Source organism: Lipophrys pholis, assembly GCF_963383615.2.
Source record: "Lipophrys pholis genome assembly, chromosome: 1".
NCBI classification, from domain to species: Eukaryota; Metazoa; Chordata; class Actinopteri; order Blenniiformes; family Blenniidae; genus Lipophrys; species Lipophrys pholis.
In genome coordinates, this window is record NC_137635.1 from 1,080,934 (window position 1) to 1,102,282 (window position 21,349).

The window sequence follows — 21,349 nt, forward strand, 5'->3', positions numbered from 1 at the left end:
ACACCCACACCCACACCCACACCCACACCCACACCCACACCCACACCCACACCCACACCCACACCCACACCCACACACACACACACACACACACACACACACACACACACACACACACACACACACACACACACACACACACACACACACACACACACACACACACACACACACACACACAGCTTGTGTCTGCCTTGTCCACTCCAATAAGTGTGGTGTAGAAGCACAACGCTGACAAACCCTGACAGTTTTACACTCCAGTTCCGGCTGCTGCATTCAAATGGGAGCGCAGGCAGAGGGCCTGGAGCAGAGCGCTCGTCCGTCAGTGCCACACATTATGCTTTCATCGAGCCACGGACCGACGAAACACTGGCTCTCTGTGTGTGTGTGTGTGTGTGTGTGTGTGTGTGTGTGTGTGTGTGTGTGTGTGTGTGTGTGTCTCTGATACGTCTCGTTGCTTAAGGAAATTCCACCATGGGTGGAAAAAAAAAAAGCTAGAAGGACACAAAAGCAAAGATAATAAAACGGCTTGAAAGCTTCTTTGTTCTCGTAATTCACAGATAAAGCAAGTTTCAATTTACTCAAGTTTATTGAAGTTAATCTCAAAACTTAGTTTGTTTAATGGCTCTACTTCCTGCTGAAGGAGTACTTCACTGCAAGCAAACAAAAATCCAAATAAATGCAGCCGCCCTCAACTATTCAAATATATCCACCGACTCTCTGCTTCACACGCAGGACGATGAGTCAGCATTTTCACACGCGAAACCTCAACGTACTAAACCCAAAAAGAAAAAAGAAAGCTTGTGCAATCACAATCAGAATACGTCTTCCTGGCCATTTCTGAGGCACCCCTGACCCGTGTGGATTACAACGCGACAGGAAACACTGTAAAACGAGCGTGTGCATTAACACCATCGCCCCCTGAGGGGTGATGGTGCTGCATCTGGGAGCCGCGGAGACAAAACATGTCAACTCATTTTCACTCGCCCCTCCTCGATGCAGAACAGGAGCTGATGACTGAACAAAAACTGGAAAAAATAAATAATAATAAATGTCCCCATGTGAAAGCTGACTGTCTGCAGATGTGCATGCACACGTCTTGGCGTTAAAGCTCCCGCTGTTTGTCACCGTGCAGCCCGATGCTGGTCGACACGCCGGAGCAGGAGAGACTGAAGCATCACGGCGAGCCAATCGGTGAACGGGAAAATGAGGTTTTCCATTTCAAAGGGAGAAGAGAAGGATGAGTGAAAGCTTTACTTTCCCTTTCAGGAGGTAAATTGTTTAAACACAGGCTCATTGTTGTCGGTCAGCTTTGAGAAAGACGAGATCATCTCAAGTGGATTTAGAAGATGTTAGTAGAGAAACTCATGTTTTGGTATTCTGAGGCTTGGACTTCATGTATTTGGTGAAAATGAGACTTTAAACACAAACGCTGTGTAAAGTCTGGGAAACTACAAGTCTGAAGCAATACCAGAATCATACAAGAAAAACACAAATATCAGGCTCAAAGTTTTAAATATTCCTCACTGGACGTCTGTAAAAAGTTTTATATTCTCTACTACCTTTGTTGTGCTACAACCTCTATCGATGCTTCCTGAATAAAACATGATTTAATCCTGAATATGCTGCCCCCTTTTATCTTGCTGGAACCTTTGTACACACATTATAAAAGGTATGTGGGTGATTAATGCATTTTTATTTTCAGTAGTAAATTAAATTCATAAGCGTGAACGTCGAGTGTCGGGGAGGTAAAAACGAACCAAGTCTAAAGGAGTAAAAAGGCTGAGGATTGTAATTCTCTTCCGGACTATTTCAATATTTATCGATCTACCTGCCGGCGATTGGCTGTTTGAAGGACCACCTGATGGGTCATGGTCATGGGGGGTGGGCGTGTCTTTCTGCTGGACCCTGCAGACGGTTTCTTCACCCAAACTGAGCTGTGAGCTCTCACAAGGTGTAGATTCTAATTCTTCTTGATTTTATGTAAGTGAACCCTGGATGAATTGGTCAAAATCATTAAACGCCTCCAGGAGCTCCTAAAATATGAAGAAACGTTTCAAATCTAAAGTACGAAACCAGTGAAATCCTTGAGTTGGAACAGAGCTGTCGTAGTTCACCCAGAAGAAGTCAGAGGTAGAAAGAATACTTCTGATGTTACGCTGCTCCAATCAAAGTACTGTACTTATACAACTCAAGATACGCAGTACTTTTTAATAGCGGTTAGTTGCATTCAGTTCATGTTGAAACATTTCTACAATATAAATGAGATAAAGCAGGTTTTCTTCCAGATTATGGAATCAAGTTATTGACTTGTTAACAGACACGCAGATCAAAATGTTTGAATAATATTCTTCAGAATGACTTGATTTTAAACTAGTGAGGTGTAAACTACACTTAAGTATAAAACGAACTACATTTTTTAAATATTACTCTTAAAATAGGTTAAAAAAACCCCCAAAAAACTCAAAAATACTCCAATCAATCCATCTTCATCTAGGAATACAATCTAAATACAGTAATAGAGTATTTGTATTGTGTTGATTGGATCTCTTGTAGTAACCTTGCTCCTGCTCCTTCCAGCAAACAGGACGACCACAGAGCAGGATTACTATTACTATTACTATTATTATTTCTTCATATACAACGACCCTTTAATGACAAGCTGCTCCGGTGGGAATCACTTCCATCTATTCAAAGAAGTTCATTAGATTTTCTTTGATTTGTTCTCACAGCATGAAGTTAAAAGGAAAGACGGTTTCCCTTTTCATGTCCTATCGCCGTACCGCCTGAGGGAAAATGTGCTTTTAAACACTTATTTCATATCTGATGTTCGATCTGCTCCGCAGCTTAAGGCCGACACTCACAGACTTTCTCTCTCTTTAAAAAAAAAAAACAACAAAAAAACAATTTCATGCACGATGATGACGATGATGGAGATAATCAATTTGTTCAGCCGTTCTAAAAGGTGATAATCACATCTTCCTGTACATCTTTAACCTTTAAAACCTTTAACCCGCTTTTACATTGATGGATAAAAAAAATACTTTATTAATCCCACAGGGAAATGTTATAAATCTGACATGTTAAACATATTAAACTTGGATTAATACAACACACACCCACACACACACACCCACCCACCCCCACACACACACACCCACACACACACCCACACACACACCCACCCACCCCCACACACACACACCCACACCCACACCCACCCACACACACACACCCACAGACACACACACACCCACACAGACAGAGCCCTGATTTGCTAGAACTTCCCTTGTTGTCTTTCCGTTTAGCGTGGCGTGTAAGAAGCCTTTTGAAAAGGCCCCCAGTGAGAACGACCCTATTAAAATCTCTTTTCATCGGAAGCAATCGCTTCATGAAGCTAAATAAAGGAAGAGCCCGTTCAGCTGTGGGGAGGGAATGGGGAATATTAGGACGCTTTCATTGCAACACAGATTGAATTATACGAACAGTCACCTTAATTGGCTCGGCTCGTCCTTTTTTCCCTCTTCACTAATGTGAAATGAGCAAAAGCGAGAACGACTTCCTGCATAAACGGTGTGAGACTTGGTATAATCTCCTTCTTATTTCCACAGACTGACGGGGGTTTCTCTCAAACAACAGTTTGCTTGTGCACTCGGACCTTCTGCTAGTCAAATAGGAAACTTTAATGATTTTATTATTTTTTGATGAAAGGTCACTGATACAATTGTATGAAACGTGTTATATAAATAAAGTTTGATTTGATTTGATAAGTGAGGAACTACAATCTAAACAGGAATGTGTCTGGGTTAATCCAGGGGTTGGACACGTGTTCATAAACACACTTCTACCAATCAGCAGAAATCCATTCTTATATCGGTACAGATGTTTTTGGTATACGACCTTTTAACAATACATTTTATAGAATCTGACAACAGTCTGATGTCAACATAATTATATATATAAAAAACAACTACATGATAACCATGTAGATTATTTGAGAAATGAAGTTTACTTCTTAAAAAATGAATATTTGTAGATTCTATTGAGATTTATCCTGAAATATGTTTGGATTTTGGAAACACCTGAAGACATCATCGATCCATATTGAAAAAAAAAAATTTATAATAATAATATTTACGTACATTTGTAAGGCTGATAATAATGATCATGATAAACAACACCTGACAAGAACATGAGTTTCAGGATTGCATGAATCTGGTTTGGATCATTCAGCGACATTTTAAACAAACAATCCCATTGTTGCGTTTGTGTTTCTGCTCCAAAATGAAGCGTTTTGTAGATAATGTTCGGCTCGTCAAACTGCTCGCCGCGCTGCTCGCTTTGACTGCCGATTCACGACGGCACAAAGAAAAAGGAGGTTGAATGCTGCAGGGTTCATTTAACTGGTTCAAACACGGCAGGTGTGAAATCACCCCGTGCCCCGTGTGGGCAAAACCAGAGGCCCGCCGTCACCGCGGGGGAGCGACACAATTGGCCCGAGAGCGAGTCTCATTTTAGCCGTCAATTAGAGGAGGAGACGTCTCCGACGCTGCGGCCCTGCAGAAGGCTGTATGCAGATCAGGGAACAGATACGGGGTCGTTTATTTCAAAGCATGCGACGCTCAGGAAGATGATATATCTGCAGTGATTTACTCTCTCTTCTTACACATTGTGTGAAAAAGGGCAACGATTAATCAAAGGAAACTGGATATAGATTTGAGGTTGCATTCAAAAGACCATGTACATGATGACAGTGTGCCGAGACTTCCATCAGTATTACGCTCAAAGGAGTATCTTAAAATGAGAAACAATCATGTTGAATAAAAAAAGAAAACTGGAGATGTTGTTGTGTTTAGCAGTTTATTCCAGTGTTTTTTAACCCTTCAATCACCGCTCTACGTAGATCCATAACACTGCTTCACGCTCGCCTTTGTTCTTGTTATAACCATTACATCCACTAGAGGGCGCCGAGTGTAACAAGACGCAGTTTCCAATAATCAAACGTGTTTAAAAATGTGGAAACTGCACAAATGAATAAAAAGACTTGCTTTTCTCCTGTGTTTGCATTTCAGTTGATGAAAATAAGTGTTTTTATGAAAGCACTCCTATTCCACAGCACATATTTAAATGCAAATCAAAAGTTGCACAATGCAAGTATTAGCTTAATACTTCTATTAAAATAGTACCAAAACAGAAATGTACTTTTTACATCAATCTTAATTTTCATTGTACTGCAACAAAACTAACAAAGTTATGACTGAGCAGTATTTCTGAGTTTCTTTCAGACACAGTCCGATATTAAACCTTTCACCACCCAATGCTCCTCTCCATACTGCCTCACTTCCTCCGGCGCCCGGATCAGAATTAATGCAGCCACTAGAGGACACCGAAGAGGCAACGCAAACCAACTGAACCGAACCAAGTTTCTGAAAACTGCTGGTTTTTGGTTTGAAGTGGAAACAATAATTAAAAAAATGGGAGACAAAGTAGATTCTGATTCAGTTAAATTCATCATCCGTCTACATTTTAAATGATAAAAACATCCTGCTTTACAATAAATGATCTCAACTTCCCATTATTTCTTCCAGTACCAGTTTAAAACTATACAATACAATACTGCATATATTTGGAGGACACTATCCACTGTAGGGACGTCAAAATACTCTAAATGTATTTATCAATAGACACAAAACTTGTTGTCAGCAGCACACCGAGGACGAGCAAGACGTATGATGTATGTTGGTTTTCTTTCAGACACGTCTGGCCGGACGTCATGGAAGAGAGGAACCATAATGGAGGTCACATTCAAAAGACCCGACACAATCGGACTGTCACAGATTTGAGTTCTGGATAACGAACCCGTTCAGTCAAATGATTGTTGTTCTTCTTAATCATAAATGAACTGTGCAGATCTCAAGTGAAATGATGGTCAGAGCTTCTGAAATGTAACTTTCCTAGTGAATACTGAAGTCAGATCTAGACACCGCGTCTCCACTCCTTTCTGTTCTAATGTAACGTGGATGTGAGAGCGTGGGCCGCCAGACAAAGCTGACTGGACCTCAGGGGTTTGCATGAACTCCCTGCGTGTGAATGGGTTTTCTCCAGACACTCTGGTTTCTCCGGTTTGGTGACTCTAAAATTGTCTGTATCATAAACAGCTGCGATTGACTCAAAGGCCTCATAACCCTAAATTGAATATATATATATATACACACATACATACACACACATTAGCTTGACAGATTAAGTGAGTCTGGAAGTAAAAGTTTGTTTCTGAAAACTGGAAAGAAAGCCCCCCCCCCACACACACACACACACACACACACACACACACACACACACACACACCTTTTTGGACTGAATCCGTCTCACATTCCTAAGCATGACTGATGGTCTGCAAAGGCTATTATCTGATACAGAAAAAAAGTCAATAATGCTCTGATGATAACAAAATATGGCTGGAATGAGGTAGAAATTAAACAATGGATAGAAAGTTAATTCAATCTACTGTGCTGGGTGAGACTGGAACAGCTAAATATGTTCAGTAGGCCTACAGCCGGGAGACAGTCTCATACATCAACATTAAAAAGTGGCATTTTATTGGCCAGTTGTTCATTAGAGGTTTTCTTTTTTTTTTTCCCGGAGCGCTGATTGATCAAGCTGGTCAGCGGCAGAGTGACACAGGTGCTGCTGAGTGAAGGTGATTAATGGCCCTTTATCCAAACAGGTGTGCTGAAAATACTGGAAGAAATGCTGAGGGGCTGCGGTGGAATGGGAAATGTACACTCTGAACCATATCTTTGTCAAAAGCTCCCATCTGCAAAGCTGAAGGAGGCGTTTTGCTCCGATTCCAGGCCTGGAAAATAGTCCAAGTACTGCTGGAAAACCTGCAAAACTAAATGCACTCTTTTATGACAGGTTGTGTGAAATCCAAGCTTTTCTTTTCCCCTTATTTGCGTACAAACGTCCGTCTATATCAGGGGTGTCAGACTCGTCACTTTGCAGCTGCAAACAGCTTCAATAGATCTCAAACTGGCCAGACCAGTAAAATAATACTGTAAAGGTCAGAAGCAGTTTTACCTTTACTTTAGTAGAAAGAAATACAAATACGCTCTTAATCTGTTTATTTTGAATGCCGTTTTAACAAAACAAACCTACAATGAACACGTCTTTTTTCACTTATGCTGATATAATATTTTGCAAACAAAAATTTTGCTTTTCAGATTTCCTGCCGATTTTACAAATAGCAGTCAGTATTTTCAAAACTGTCTTATATTCCCGTCATTTTTAAGCCATAAAAGATCAGGAAAGGCCAAATAATTAATACCTTTAGTCTATGTACAGCACATAAATCCCTATCAGGGAGTTTTTTCAGCAACAATTCTCCAACAATCACGTCTTTGTAGACACTTTACACAAGGAAGAGTTACAGGAGAAAGAAATGTGCTTTCCTCAATAAACAAACCCGAGACATGGGGAACTGATTAAAATGCTGTGCATTAAGGACGAGAACCACCGAGCACGGCAGATAAAAATAGTTATGATAAAAGAGATGTTGGGATACCGTAACAGCTGCTGATTAAACTGTGGACATTGTGAGGCAGTTTGTAGTGAACCACTGCCGAGTAAATACCACGTTATGAGATTTTCCGTCTCGATGTTTGTCCTCCAGTAATAACTGTTGCACTTTAACAGTCTTCATCACACAGTTTTTGCGCCGTTGGAAGCCAACACACAGACAACAGACTTATCAAAGCAGAGATTTTAAGCTGTCAGTGGATGAAAAAGCTGAGCTGTCATAAATACAATAAAGGACGGCTTTGTACCATTTGGGTTCTTTCACAGCGCCGGCATCGAGCATCACGTCTGGCTCGGATGTTCTTAGTAGGATGAATTATAATCATGAAGTCCTCTGGGACTTCATCTGATAGAATTAGGTTTTTTCCTCCACGACAAGTCAAAGTGTGAAGCCGAGTGAAAGGTCCGACTCTGTTGGGACGACCTGAACGAATCATGACATGCAGGGACACTTTGACAAATAGAGACGATCCGCTGCCCCATAAACATTCCTCTGTCTGTAAACAGTCATGGAAGCATGAAGCCATGTCAGATTTTGGCCCAAAGCAGCAAAAGTATTTGTGGATTTGAACCATAATCCATCTTCTTACTTCCTGGGAAGCATTGAAATACCGATGATTCATTTAATTCATGCAGCCTCGATCCTGTTTGGTTTATTTCTTGCATCTTGTTCTTAATACATCATCAACAAACTGACGTTTAAGAGTTCTCCACCCAAGTTTCTTATGAAGTATTACACGTCCTCGTCGGGATACACTACGTTTTCCCTCTGCGTCCTGCAGAGTACGTACATCGGCATGTTTTAGACTTGAATCAATGAAACTGTGCAGTTTTATAACCGCGTTCCGCAGAGCGTTAAACTATAACGGAGCCTTTATCAGAAGCAACGTCCAGCAGATAAAGTCCTGCTAACTAATGAGCTCTCTTCGTATGGCAATCGCAGAAACTTCCCTTTATTCTTCCCTGTTGGTGCAGTTTTCACCAACAGGAACCAAATATAAACTGCTGCAATATAAATTAATCCCATTAGTAACAAGTTGAAGCCATAAATTCTGACATCTCATTACAGTCACAAAACTAATAACCGTTCAATCACATTGCACACATTCTTTATTTACAAGCATAAGCAGTAAATAGAAATGTGCCCTCCAGACACGCCGACTGTGTATTCTTGCGCAACAATCGCTTGACCTCAATACCACGTAACCTCGGCACGAGTTCATGTGGGAGACAAGACGAGAAAAACAACACAGAGTGCAAACTAAAAACACTGTGCTGATATGGGTTTACGTTTAATGCAGCATGAAGGTGAACGTCTCACGAGATGCAGCTATTAAAGTGGAACAAACACCCTTGAAGATCAGGTTTTTTTTGGTTCTAATGACAAAATGCCTGAGCTTGGAGTGCAGAATTTGCATGTTCTTCCTGTTTTGTCCAGGTGAAAACAGATTTCAAAATGTGTTGGTGGCTGTAAGGAGTGAGGGTGAATCTGATGATGAATGCCTGTCCCTGCGTTCGCCCTGTCCTGAATGCACGCCGCCTTCACCCCAGTACAGAAGACAGAAAGATGGACAAATAGAATAAATTACTCATTCGAGAATCGATTCCCAATGCTGAAGTTTATTAAAATCTGTATAAAGAGAGGATTATCTCCCGATGAGGTATTAGATTGCATCTTTTTGTGAATTTGCTCCAAAAAAGAAAAACAAAAGATCAAACCGAGAGGATCAATTATGTGATCACAGAATGAGACTCTCTTTTCAATCTAAGAGTGTCTCGGTTATAAAAATAATATTGTCTGATAAAGTTCTGGATTAGACATTCAGGAAGACCACCACAGTCTGTAAAGGTCCAGACAGCTGCCGTCCCACAACACAATGAGAGAAGCTTTGTTCATGTGATGAGAATGAGTGAAAGACGACGTCTGCGTCTCTACCTGCGCTCACAGCCTTCGCCAGTCGGCGGAGTCTCCTCTGATGAGTCTTCCCTCGGTAGTGGATCTGAGCCTGGGCGCTGGAGTTCAGCTGTATGTTGCACACCTGACACATCGTGGCGCTGCCGCTTCCCTGCCGGCGCTCCCGTTTCACCCTGAGAGCCACGCCCACCCTTTTCTCCTCTTCATCGTCCTCCTCTTCCTCCTCGTCCTGTCCCGCCTGGCTCTTGGGACGCGGGCCGTTGTCCAGCCAGTCGCTGCTCTTTGGACGTTTCATATCTGGAGAGAGAAAACTAATTGAGAGGCAGTTGGGAGGAAGAATGGGTGGCATGTGTGTGACTGAAGATTCCAGAAGGGGGCAACAGAGCAGCACGACTACGTTCTGAGGAGACGAATGGCTTTTTCATTATTAGTCCATCCATGATTTCATGAGCACAACCAATGTACTGCTTGATTTCTCACCTGCTCTTTAAAAGCTCTTTATATTCAGATTTATAAACAACTACAGATTTGGACAAAATCCTTGACGTCACCAATAAAAAGGGGTTCAAATAAGATGACGATCTCGCATCTTGCTGCCACGCCACATAATAAAAGTCGATTCAAACACAACAACGACTCGTTTCTTAGTGAGAGCTTGAAAACCTTTAGTGGCGGAGCGATTATGGCGGACTGACAGCATAAATCAAAGTACAACTAAACGTGAGCTCTGCAGCGAATGTGGGAAAAGTGAATTCTTTGTTTCGCTGCTGTTCATATGATAATGGCTCCAATTAAGCCCTCATGGTGTTGGGCAATTTATCGCCCCGCCTCGCTTGAATACACCCCACCCCCACCCTGACCGAACAGAGACCACCATTTGTAAAATGTTAGATGTCCTCAAAAAAAAATATATAAAAAATTTCATCTGGTCAAGATGAAAGTGGAATGGAAATGTGTTCACTGGGAGTCATCAGCCTGCAACATGGACTTCAAAGCTGCAGCTCAGCACCACAATTATGTGAATGAAAGTCAGACAGAACGCAGCGACTGCTGCTGGAGACCGAAGGAGGGACTCGCTCAACGCCACGAAAAACACTCAAGGTGTGGAAACAACAAAATGTGATAATCTGTGACTTCCCAGCCGGTATGGTGCTCGCTTTGGTATATAATAATAGATAAAACAGTTTACATTCAGGTTTGAATGTAAACTGTGGGGGTGCAAAAACAGTTTCCAAGTCGTTAGTCAGCGAGCAACCTCGTCTCCTGAACATTGTGTTTTTATACACGAGGTCTCTGCTCTGTCTGACGGAAGGATGAGAGCTCAGACTTTTGCTTCGTCGTGCCGCCACAGAGCAGTATGGACGTGGAGGCAGGACACAGGGTCAGTCAGTGGGAGGTGTGAGCCGTCTTAACTCACTCTGAGGTGTTTGCATTGACAAAAAGGAGCAATGCAGTGATTACAAGACAACCAGAGACTATAGATCTCAGGTTGAAGTGCACACAGTCGCTGAACTAAACCCCCGCATGTATGGAGCGACGTACTAAAGTGATTAGAGGTTTATTTACAAAGATAAATCTAAATTTACAAGATCTTAACTTATTATGATATAAAGAAAGAAAAAGAAAGGAAAAACACTCGTACACTTGTAGAACGTATGACAAACGGTTTAATAGCTGATAATCATATCATCCATGAACGTTACCTTACATTGAATTAATATAATTCCTATTTGTTTTATGCTGGGAGGCATCGTTTGCAGAAACAAAAGTCAAATAACAATCTTAGAAACCTTATTTACATCAAATCAAATTACTAACATCAATATTTCACCTTTGACCTGCCTGTTCCCAATATCTTTTATTCTTCAACTCTCAATGTGAAAAACAACCAAAATGGTTTTATTCTAAATCACTAAGGATAAGATCGTTCACCAAAAAGGGCGACACTGGATCATCTCCAGGCAGCTCATTCACTGCTCATCATTAAGATGAGTGCTGGTATTTAAAGAGCTGCCCGAGTGATGCACTAACCACATACTTATGTTTGCCGACGTCCCAACAGAGTCAGAGGTGTCAGAAGAACCGTCCTGCTCACTGGAAACAGCCAAGCTGCTGCGCTCGCTCGTCTTCATGTGTTCAGCTGGAGGCGTCACCAACAGCCCCCCCCCCCCCCCCCCCCATTAAAAAAACTACTTTTAACAGGTTGCCCACAGTGCCAGCAGCTGCTGGTTCCTGCTGGCACAGCAGCCAGAGCCACTCTGCCCGTCTGGCACCGGGGAGGGCAGCTGGAAACGGCCCGAATGCTCCATCATGGAGCAGATAGCTGAGGTGACCAACGCTGTGCGCTACAAGCTGAGGCCCCTGCAGATCGGAGACGCACTTTAAACTATGTTTAGCTTCTAATGAAATACTTACCAACTACAAAATCTGCTTATAAAGTGCATGAATCTATAAATCTGTACTTAAAATCATGTAGCTCCTGAATTCGACAGAATGATATTAAGGACTTTCATAGTTTTCTTTTTCTTACAATGAAGAGAAGAATTATGAAATTGCATCATTAGACACGTAATGTCAGTAAAACCTCCAGCAGTTGTTTTTGTGCTTGGAAATCAGCATCAAGGGTGAACAACTTGTTCTGTTGTACATACTGTATATCGACAGCAAAACTCATGAAAAAAGTAATTAAAATGGATTTATCAAGCTGAACACATTATAAGTTTATTTAACTCTCTTCCAAACATGCAGCCCAATGAAGCCGTTTAAAAAAAAAGATAAAATCTTGACAGTGCAGTCGCTGCTACCTGTGATTAATGAGACGTGTCATGCCAAATATTTTCCCTGAGGCAGGTGTACGTTTTGAATTGTTAACTTCTGCCAGCGTTGGAGCCCGATCAATAAACCAAACTGTGAAATTGGACGTAATGAGAATTTAAACTGGCTTTAATCCTTGAACGTGAAAACCTGCAACCATGAATCTCTTTTCTTCTTACAACCTGTTTTTTTATTTTTCCTACTTCCACAACAGACGATGTAAGTGTACGATCTAAACGATGCTTTTTCCACATGAAATCAGGACATAATTCCTTACAGTGTAGGCTAGTGTCTGCAATTATGCTGCAAAAGGAGAAAAGTATAAAAAACCAAAACCTTAAATCGTCTGTCTTGTTGTGTTAATGAGCAAACAGGCGGACGAAGAGGAGTGAATATCTTCCCCATGTCAATCTAAATACACGCTGAAGAAGAACATTCTCACTATCTCTGAGATTACACGATGACTTGCAGATGGTCCTGACGACACCTTCCACTGATTTCTTGGCGTTGGTTGGAGCGGTTTGAGTTACTTAGTGGTCGAGGAAACATTAGCTCAGTCTACATATCCAGTGGCTGCGGACACTGTAAATCCCCACCAGCACATAGAAAGGGTCTGCATTCATAATGGGACCCTTAGAGGAGCTCAAGTACCTGAAACCTAGTAGTTTAATCTACCAGAGGGCTCCGTGTTGTCCTCTCAGCGGTGATGCTATCGGCCCTCAGCAGCTCTTTAAATACCGGCACTCATCAGCCTGCTGCCGACCCACGATGAGCAAACACACACACAAGCCAAAAATATGAAAGTCACACCGCAACGGCTGGTTTATGTCCTCCTGCTTATTCTCTCAGTCCCGATACCCTGTTTAAGGATAAAATTAGAAATGAAGTCGTCTGTCCAGAAGATAGACTGAAGCCATCGTGTGAAATAAACATTAATGAGCCTTTATTCTCTAGTTTCTTTAAAGACCCCCAACTCCCCAGAGAATACATGAAATTCACAATTATATGATAAAAACATCTTCTGATTAGATCCGGTCTCCTCAGAAGGTGTATTATAAATAAAAATGAGAATCTTTCAGTATTTGAATACATTTTCTTCAATGTCACCTGAATCTTTTTTTATATTGAGTTGAATCTTCATTGATCAGAATCCCGATGATCTGGAGCGAATTGCCTCGGTAATGATGCACAAACTCATTTTCAAATGATCAAGTTACTTATAAAACTGATAGAATTTGTTGTCACTTATGTTCCATTTTTAATTTTCATACATTTTTGTAAAGTTTTTTCCAAATTGCTAAAAAATAAATAAAATAAAATAAAATTAAATATCCACCTTCCTACAAATATCCTTTTTGATACAAGTGATTTTCTCACCTTCCTCAGTGGAGTTTATAGGGTAAATATTAAAAGAGTCTGGAATATTTCGCACTAGTTCACCCTTCAGCTGCATCTTGTTAAAGGATTCCATCTAATCGCTCTTGTCATCGATCACTCAAGCTTTCAGATATAAAAAAAAAAAAAGTCATAATAAAATGTTCACCTCTCATGCTCAACATCTTTACTTTATGACCTGACAGCTGCATGGAAACGACCTGTCAACTTCATAAACGACTCTAGCGAGGGACTCACTTGTCGCTCCAGTGTAATGTCCTCCACATGAGTGTGAGCAGAAATGAGGCGTCATCATTGGCGTGTCAGCGTCTGTTTACCAGCCTCCGGCGGCACCTTTCATTGTTACGCAGCCAAACAGTGGCCAAAATGTCCAATACAGGGTTTTAATGTTCAGCGGAACTATGGGAAATTCACATCCCAGAAAGTATTCACAGCTTTTATGAAACGTATGACTGTGAAGTTATTCAGCACGACTCAGAGGTTTTGAGAGGAACGACACGGTTTTCTTCGGTCGCACCATTGTTCTTGGGGCAACTGTAACGATTAGTACTGTATATGAGCACAAGAGTTAAAATAGTTATAATAGTAGAAACTAGAACAGGCACTGTGGCGTTGGCGCAGAACTTCGGCAGCACTACATCCGTCACCATGGAAACCGATGGATTACAAGCTTATTTGATCCACCGCACCGTCCATCATTTGTCACGGTCGTTTGAATCGCTTTACGTTATCGCTGTTTGACAACGATGTACACAAATTTTACAATTTTGCGTGTGACTCCCTCCCCTCGACCTTTGACCCCCCCCTCAACCGCTAACCAGGGTAATGACATCACAGCATCATGTGACCTATCACAGGAGAGGGAATCAAAAACTGAACATTGTGATACTGGCTTGACATCGAGTGGAGTAAAACTGACCGCGGTATGATGGAAATAGCTTTTAGATCTTTTCGTGACCTCGATTCGGGAGAAAAGCTTTAGAAAATAATAAATCGGTTACTCACATGGGCACACCAACAAATAAATTAAATAAATACACGTGGGCAAAAACAGAACTTTTGCCCCAACTTTTGTTGCAGAAGGTAATAACAGAACAGAAACATAAAACAAATTGCTGAAACTTGCTATAAGCTGTTTCAAAGGCCCAAACTACTAAAACAGCAAAACAAACCTATATGATGGTAAAATGTCAGCAGTTCTTAACCCTAGCAAATTTCATGAATTTAGAAAATATTGAAAGTATAGCTGGAAATACAGAAAAATCTTTACACTTTATAGTCTTATCAGATGTATTTTCTCTATTTTGAACGTTTTTTCACGTGTTGCAGCGCCAGAAAAACATTTGGTGGAAAATCAAGTCAGAAAAGTTGTCAAGCATATTTGCGCCTTGGCTAAATACACAGACGGTTAGAAACCAACCCGTTTGTCCAGCTTCTGCATCCATTACATGCCGAATCCGGCAGAGGTCTCACCTGGATATACAACCACTTATTACTTCTGACTTCAGCATTGTGTGGAGGTCTTATCAACTCGTGTGGTTTGTTTGGGTGAAGCGAGCAGAAGCAGCAGACATATGGAGTCCAGCCAGGTAAGTCCTGAGCCGACAGGCTGCGAATAAAGTGCCAACCTGCTCAGCCCGTTACCGTCAACCTGCTCAGCCCGTTACCCTCAACCTGCTCAGCCCGTTACCCTCAACCTGCTCAGCCCGTTACCCTCAACCTGCTCAGCCCGTTACCCTCAACCTGCTCTGCCCGTTACCCTCAACCTGCTCTGCCCGTTACCCTCAACCTGCTCTGCCCGTTACCCTCAACCTGTTCTGCCCGTTACCCTCAACCTGTTCAGCCCGTTACCCTCAACCTGTTCAGCCCGTTACCCTCAACCTGCTCTGCCCGTTACCCTCAACCTGCTCAGCCCGTTACCTTCAACCTGTTCTGCCCGTTACCCTCAACCTGCTCCGCCCGTTACCGTCAACCTGCTCCGCCCGTTACCGTCAACCTGCTCTGCCCGTTACCCTCAACCTGCTCTGCCCGTTACCCTCAACCTGCTCAGCCCGTTACCTTCAACCTGTTCTGCCCGTTACCGTCAACCTGCTCAGCCCGTTACCCTCAACCTGTTCAGCCCGTTACCCTCAACCTGTTCAGCCCGTTACCGTCAACCTGTTCTGCCCGTTACCCTCAACCTGCTCAGCCCGTTACCGTCAACCTGCTCAGCCCGTTACCCTCAACCTGCTCAGCCCGTTACCCTCAACCTGCTCAGCCCGTTACCCTCAACCTGCTCAGCCCGTTACCCTCAACCTGCTCTGCCCGTTACCCTCAACCTGTTCAGCCCGTTACCCTCAACCTGTTCAGCCCGTTACCCTCAACCTGTTCAGCCCGTTACCGTCAACCTGCTCAGCCCGTTACCCTCAACCTGTTCAGCCCGTTACCCTCAACCTGTTCAGCCCGTTACCCTCAACCTGCTCTGCCCGTTACCGTCAACCTGTTCAGCCCGTCTGCATGCGGCTCAGTCTGTTCTGATGTGCTGTTGTTTCATGCCCCGGGGGCTTCCTCTGCTCACGGCTGAGTTTTGACAAATGAGGGCGTCTCCAGGAGTTTTGTTGCGTCTGTGTGAAGAGTGAAATGGATACCCGGAGGAAAACGTCAAAACGTCTGAGGCAGTTTTCATCATGAAGGGTCACTTCAGCTTTAAAAGTTTCACTAATATTTGGAAACTAAACTTTCTATTGATTAAAATATTTGATCTGGAAAGAACTTCTTGATTTTGGTTGCGTCTCCCATTACCTGAATTTGAGTGAACTCTTATTTCTGTTCAGATATATTGCCACATCACATGAATTTAATTCCACTTTTTACATTTCTAATCTAATCTCTGTGGTTCTCCATCGCCGCTGCAGGAAACCAGGAAAACAGGAAACCAGTTCAAAGAAGAAATGCAGCAGCATTGGCAGCATGTTAGAGGCCCTTTCCCTTCAACACTTCCTCCCCACTGATGACACAGACAACCAATTCATTTGAGTTTAAAATAAAAACAAACTACCTGTTTTCCATCGCAGCCCTACACCAGATTATGACATTATACAATTGAAATCTTATCAATCAACATGAAGATCACGGTTCTATTTTTACCTGACGAGTCATAATGCAGCATGACATTTCTCTATACATAGCCCCATGTAATTCCAAGCCACTGTACTATATATCCATTACACTATAAAAGTCATGTGATTGTTTCTCTGCCCATCTGTCCAGATAAGATCGCAGCTTTTTGAATCGGGCACAACCACCAAGCGGCCCATGAATATCTTTCCGGGCCTCTTTAGACGGGACCCTAATTTTCCAGACAATTAATTCACATGAGCCGGTGAACTCTAACAGGTCTTTCTAGTCTGAGATCAAGCAAACGTCCCGGAAAGACTGAGCAGAATCCAGATGTGTTAAAAGGTGTATGAAGGCTTTCAGCACGTAGCGCGCCGCACAGCTGTGAAGGGGATGTTTTGGCCTGGACATATGCTCGTCTGAAAATGGCCTTACACCAGACACCGAAGCCAAGATGAGCTCTCTCGCCACAGCACCTGTCATCGCTGTTCCATGACATCGACGGGAGACGACAGCAGATGAAGCGCTCGGGCCGAAACGGAAAAAACTGCACCGCGGAGGAAGGCCAATATTCATTTCTATGTTTCTATACATCACTAAGAGAACGGTTCTCAATGGAGGGAAATTAAAATCTATGACACCAAACTCATCCCCACCATCAAACTGAACTTTTCTTTCGGTTCCGTCCCCCCAGTAAATATGGAACAAATGAATAACGGGCGGACCTCAGTTACAGTTGTGTCGCTAGGCAACCCTGCACATCCTCCATGAATATGGCTTTGAACCTTTTCCTCACAAATTGCGAGCAAATGACGCTATAATTTGTGCAGAAAAGTAGAAAAAGAAAAAAATAGTACCTGAAGAAAAATGAGCACAACACAGGCTGCAACCCGCAGCATTAATCCAGACGCATTAACATGTTTAATTGCCTTTAATGGACACAAACAGTTTGCTCGATGGAAAAATATTAGCTTGTGTAAAGAAATGTGCCGTTTTTACTTTAACCTTTTACATTAACCTCACCACTTCATACAGGCGGGGACAGAGGACAATGAATGAATTACACACCCTACTTCATTATGCGACGCCTCCAAACAAATGAATGTATGAAAAACGCCACTATATTTAACCTGAGATATTAAAACATGCAGACTAGACTTTGTTTTAACTTTCCACACCTCGGGAAGCATTATTCTTACAGCAGTTAGGTGAGCAAGCTCTCTTGGTATTCAATCTTTAAAGGTATATCGAAGCCAACTGAGTAAAACAACACCATGATGATAATACCGGTTGGAAGAAAGCATTCAGCGAACATCAGCTGAACAAACTGCAGCTTAGATGGTAAGTCTTGCCAACAGCTGCGTGGCAGCGTTGCAAATGATTGCGGTATCGGCGTAAAGAAAAGGGCCCATCTAAGAGGGACTGAGAATAAAAGACTTAATACGGGATTTATTGACTATGGGGCTTTAATGAAACCAGCTTTAAACTGCATCCGAAATGAAGCCGCCTGATAAGAGCCAACAGGTTTTCCGTTTAAGTTATTATAAGCAAAACATGCCTGTAGACTTTGTCTTTTTTTGGAGGCGTACACAAACAAACAATGGGGATGTACAGTGTACTATATCCCCCTACAGGCGGCGGTCAGCTTTCTTTTTATCCACACACGCTCTTCAAAATTAAAGTTATGTGACTAGTTCCGACCTGGAAAATCCAAATGTTTAATAGACATTATGATATCACACAGTTTTCAATCTCCATTCATGGTTGATTTTAAGATTTCACTCATGACTTGTTAAAGCACGTCTGGGCCGAGCAGCCGGCAATATATCACCAATAAAGGTGAGCGGGCCTTTTCTATCAGCACTTTGGAACAATCTGCCTTTGGACATAAGGCCGACAGAATCTGTGTCTTCCTTCAAAAAGATCCTCACTTTTATACACGTGTGTGATGGCGTGTTTAAATTACTTCTTACTTATTCTAATATTATCATGAATGAAATTTCGTCTGGCAAAGCCGTTTTTAAAAGCTGCTCGCTTGATAAATTTGATAGTGATGATGATGATGAAGGCTGTTTACTTAAACCAAACCATTGTACCATATTGTAACTGCATATACAAATGTTAGACACAATCTTCCGTGAAGACCAACGATTATCTTTCTTAAAGTTGTAAAAATACAAAGTTTACGATTTTGGAAATTTAATTATTATCATTTATTTTTTATCTTTTATCAAACCAATAAATAACTTTACGGGACATGAAAAAAGTAATATTGACTCGTGACAGTTGCGAGTGCGTTGTGTAGATGTATTGATAATTGAATTGTTGAGTAGGGGTGGAATGAAAAAAATAAGTTTTTATTTTTATGAATAAACTATGAATATCCTTTATATAGCATTTTTTGTCTGTACAGAAATGGATATGGAATCATAAAAATATGACAAGAAACCAGGCAATAAAAATACAAATAGCTAAAAGAACAAAAATGATATAAAAGATCAAACATCCTCAAAAGTTTCATTAAAGAAAAAATAAACATTTTAAAGACAGCAGAACCCTGGTGTGACTTATTTCTTCACACAAAACGACAATGGAGGCTTTTAGTTTGAGGGTAGAAGATATAAAACAGTTCAATATATCAGCCTGTGTGCCTACGAGGATATTATCTCGTCCTTTGATTGATAACTGACATTTCGGAGAGGAAAGTAGTGTCATGATGTCAAACTGCCGCTATGCTGCGGAAAAACAGCGAGTCTCTGCTGAGAGAAGAAAAAAGTCTGGAATCATTTTATCTAAAGAAAGAAGAATCTAAATGCCAACAGCTCTTTGTGTACAAAATGATCAACAGCAGTGTAATGACCCACATGTGTATTGATCAGAATCAAAACCCTGTGTTACAGTCTGAAGAATTAATTCTTCATAAAGAACCAGAAACACAAGATTTACTCAAATCGGCTGAGAAGCTGCCGTTTCTGATTCGCTTCAGTTAAGTTCACGTTTGCATGTTTTTAACCAACTAACTTTAAAGCTGCCATTTAAGAGAAACGTGCTGAACTGTTGCATTACATGCATTTCATAGGCTAATTTTCACTTAATGCCTAAAACCCTCAACGGCTCCGATCATGGCCGTGTCGCCTTCATTAGCACTCAATGTTCACAAAATATTCTTAAGAGCTTAAAAAAAAAAAAACATGAACTCACAAAATATTCCCCAACCAGCTGCTGTGATTTACTCAAGCAACCGGAGTAAAAGCATTTCTAATTTGTGTTAAGATGCTCCTCTCAGCGGTGCATTGGAAATAAACATGACAAAGAAGTGTTTATTAGGAGAGGAGTCCAAAGAGCTGCATGACTCACCTGGAAGCCTCTGTGGAGAAAGAAAGGACTGAACCGACACACACACACACACACACAGTTTATACAGTATGGAGGCCGTATAGACACAACTGTGTTGTCATACATAATCCCACAGCACGGGTGTTCTTTTGTGTGTCAGATCTCTGTGACAAGGTCACTTGAAAATGTTCCACTCATATGATGCAGTGATTCACTCTGTTAGGTAAGTGAGTGGGAGCCGTGAAGAGGGTGCATATTTTTAGTCTCTACATTTTCCTTGGATTCAGCCAATACTGGGAACCTGGGCCAGGGATGCTACCAATATATATATATATATATATATATATATATGATTTAAGAATAACCCCATGTAGCCTATTCTTTGCGAGAAAAAAAAAAGGCCTGTTTTAAACTGGTCAACAGTAATGAAAACATAAAAGAGCTTAAATGGTGTCCAGGTTCATTATTTTGTCCCAAAAAGTATTTTTCATGATTTACAGATTCAGACTTTTCGTTAAATCTCAGAAACTTGTCACTTAATCCAACTGTAGTCCTCTTAACTTCCTGAGCAAAACGCAACGCCACATGTTTTACATTCACACTGCTGTGTACCGTCCACGGGAATGAAATACATCGCATGCCGACCGTACATTTCCAAAATGAAGTAGGCGACAGAAATCGGATATGGTTTAGAAATAAAATTAGATGGAAAAGAATTGCTGCAGTGACAATGTACTTTTTTAGATTACCAGGAAGTAGTATTACCCTGGTGATACGTACCCTGGTGAAAAGTCAAATGAATATTTCATCACTAGTCTCTGCACACTGTAAAAGAGGAAACTATATGCAGAATCATAATACTTCCTATGTTTTACAAAGCAATGATCACAGCTGAACACTTCGTTGGTTGAAGGGACTTTTCTTTCAGTTTTGGGGGATTTTTTCAGAAACAGTTACTTGTTAACGTCCCAAAATCTAACTAATCGTTCCCTGGATGACGACAAATCACCCCTGAAGATTTCATGCAGTTCAGGTGAGTCGTTTTTGCGAAAAGTTGGTCAAATACATACTTACAAACCAATAAATAAATAAATAAATAAATAAATACACACAGATGAAAACATAACCTTCTCAGCCAACTTTCATAGACCTTCATTAAAACCTGCCTTCGCCCGTAATACACAGAATTACACAGGATGGATGGATCTTCCTTCA

General features: G+C 41.6%; 1 protein-coding gene across 1 annotated transcript in view; it reads right to left on the reverse strand.

Annotated features, from left to right (window-relative positions):
• LOC308118447 (zinc finger protein 385B-like) overlaps positions 1–21,349 on the reverse strand; it is a 79,581-nt gene that overhangs the window by 36,549 nt on the left and 21,683 nt on the right. Inside the window, exon 2 of the mRNA XM_080477863.1 lies at positions 9,515–9,790. Within this exon, the coding sequence (XP_080333989.1) occupies positions 9,515–9,790 (276 nt within the window). The remainder of the gene's footprint in view (positions 1–9,514; positions 9,791–21,349) is intronic.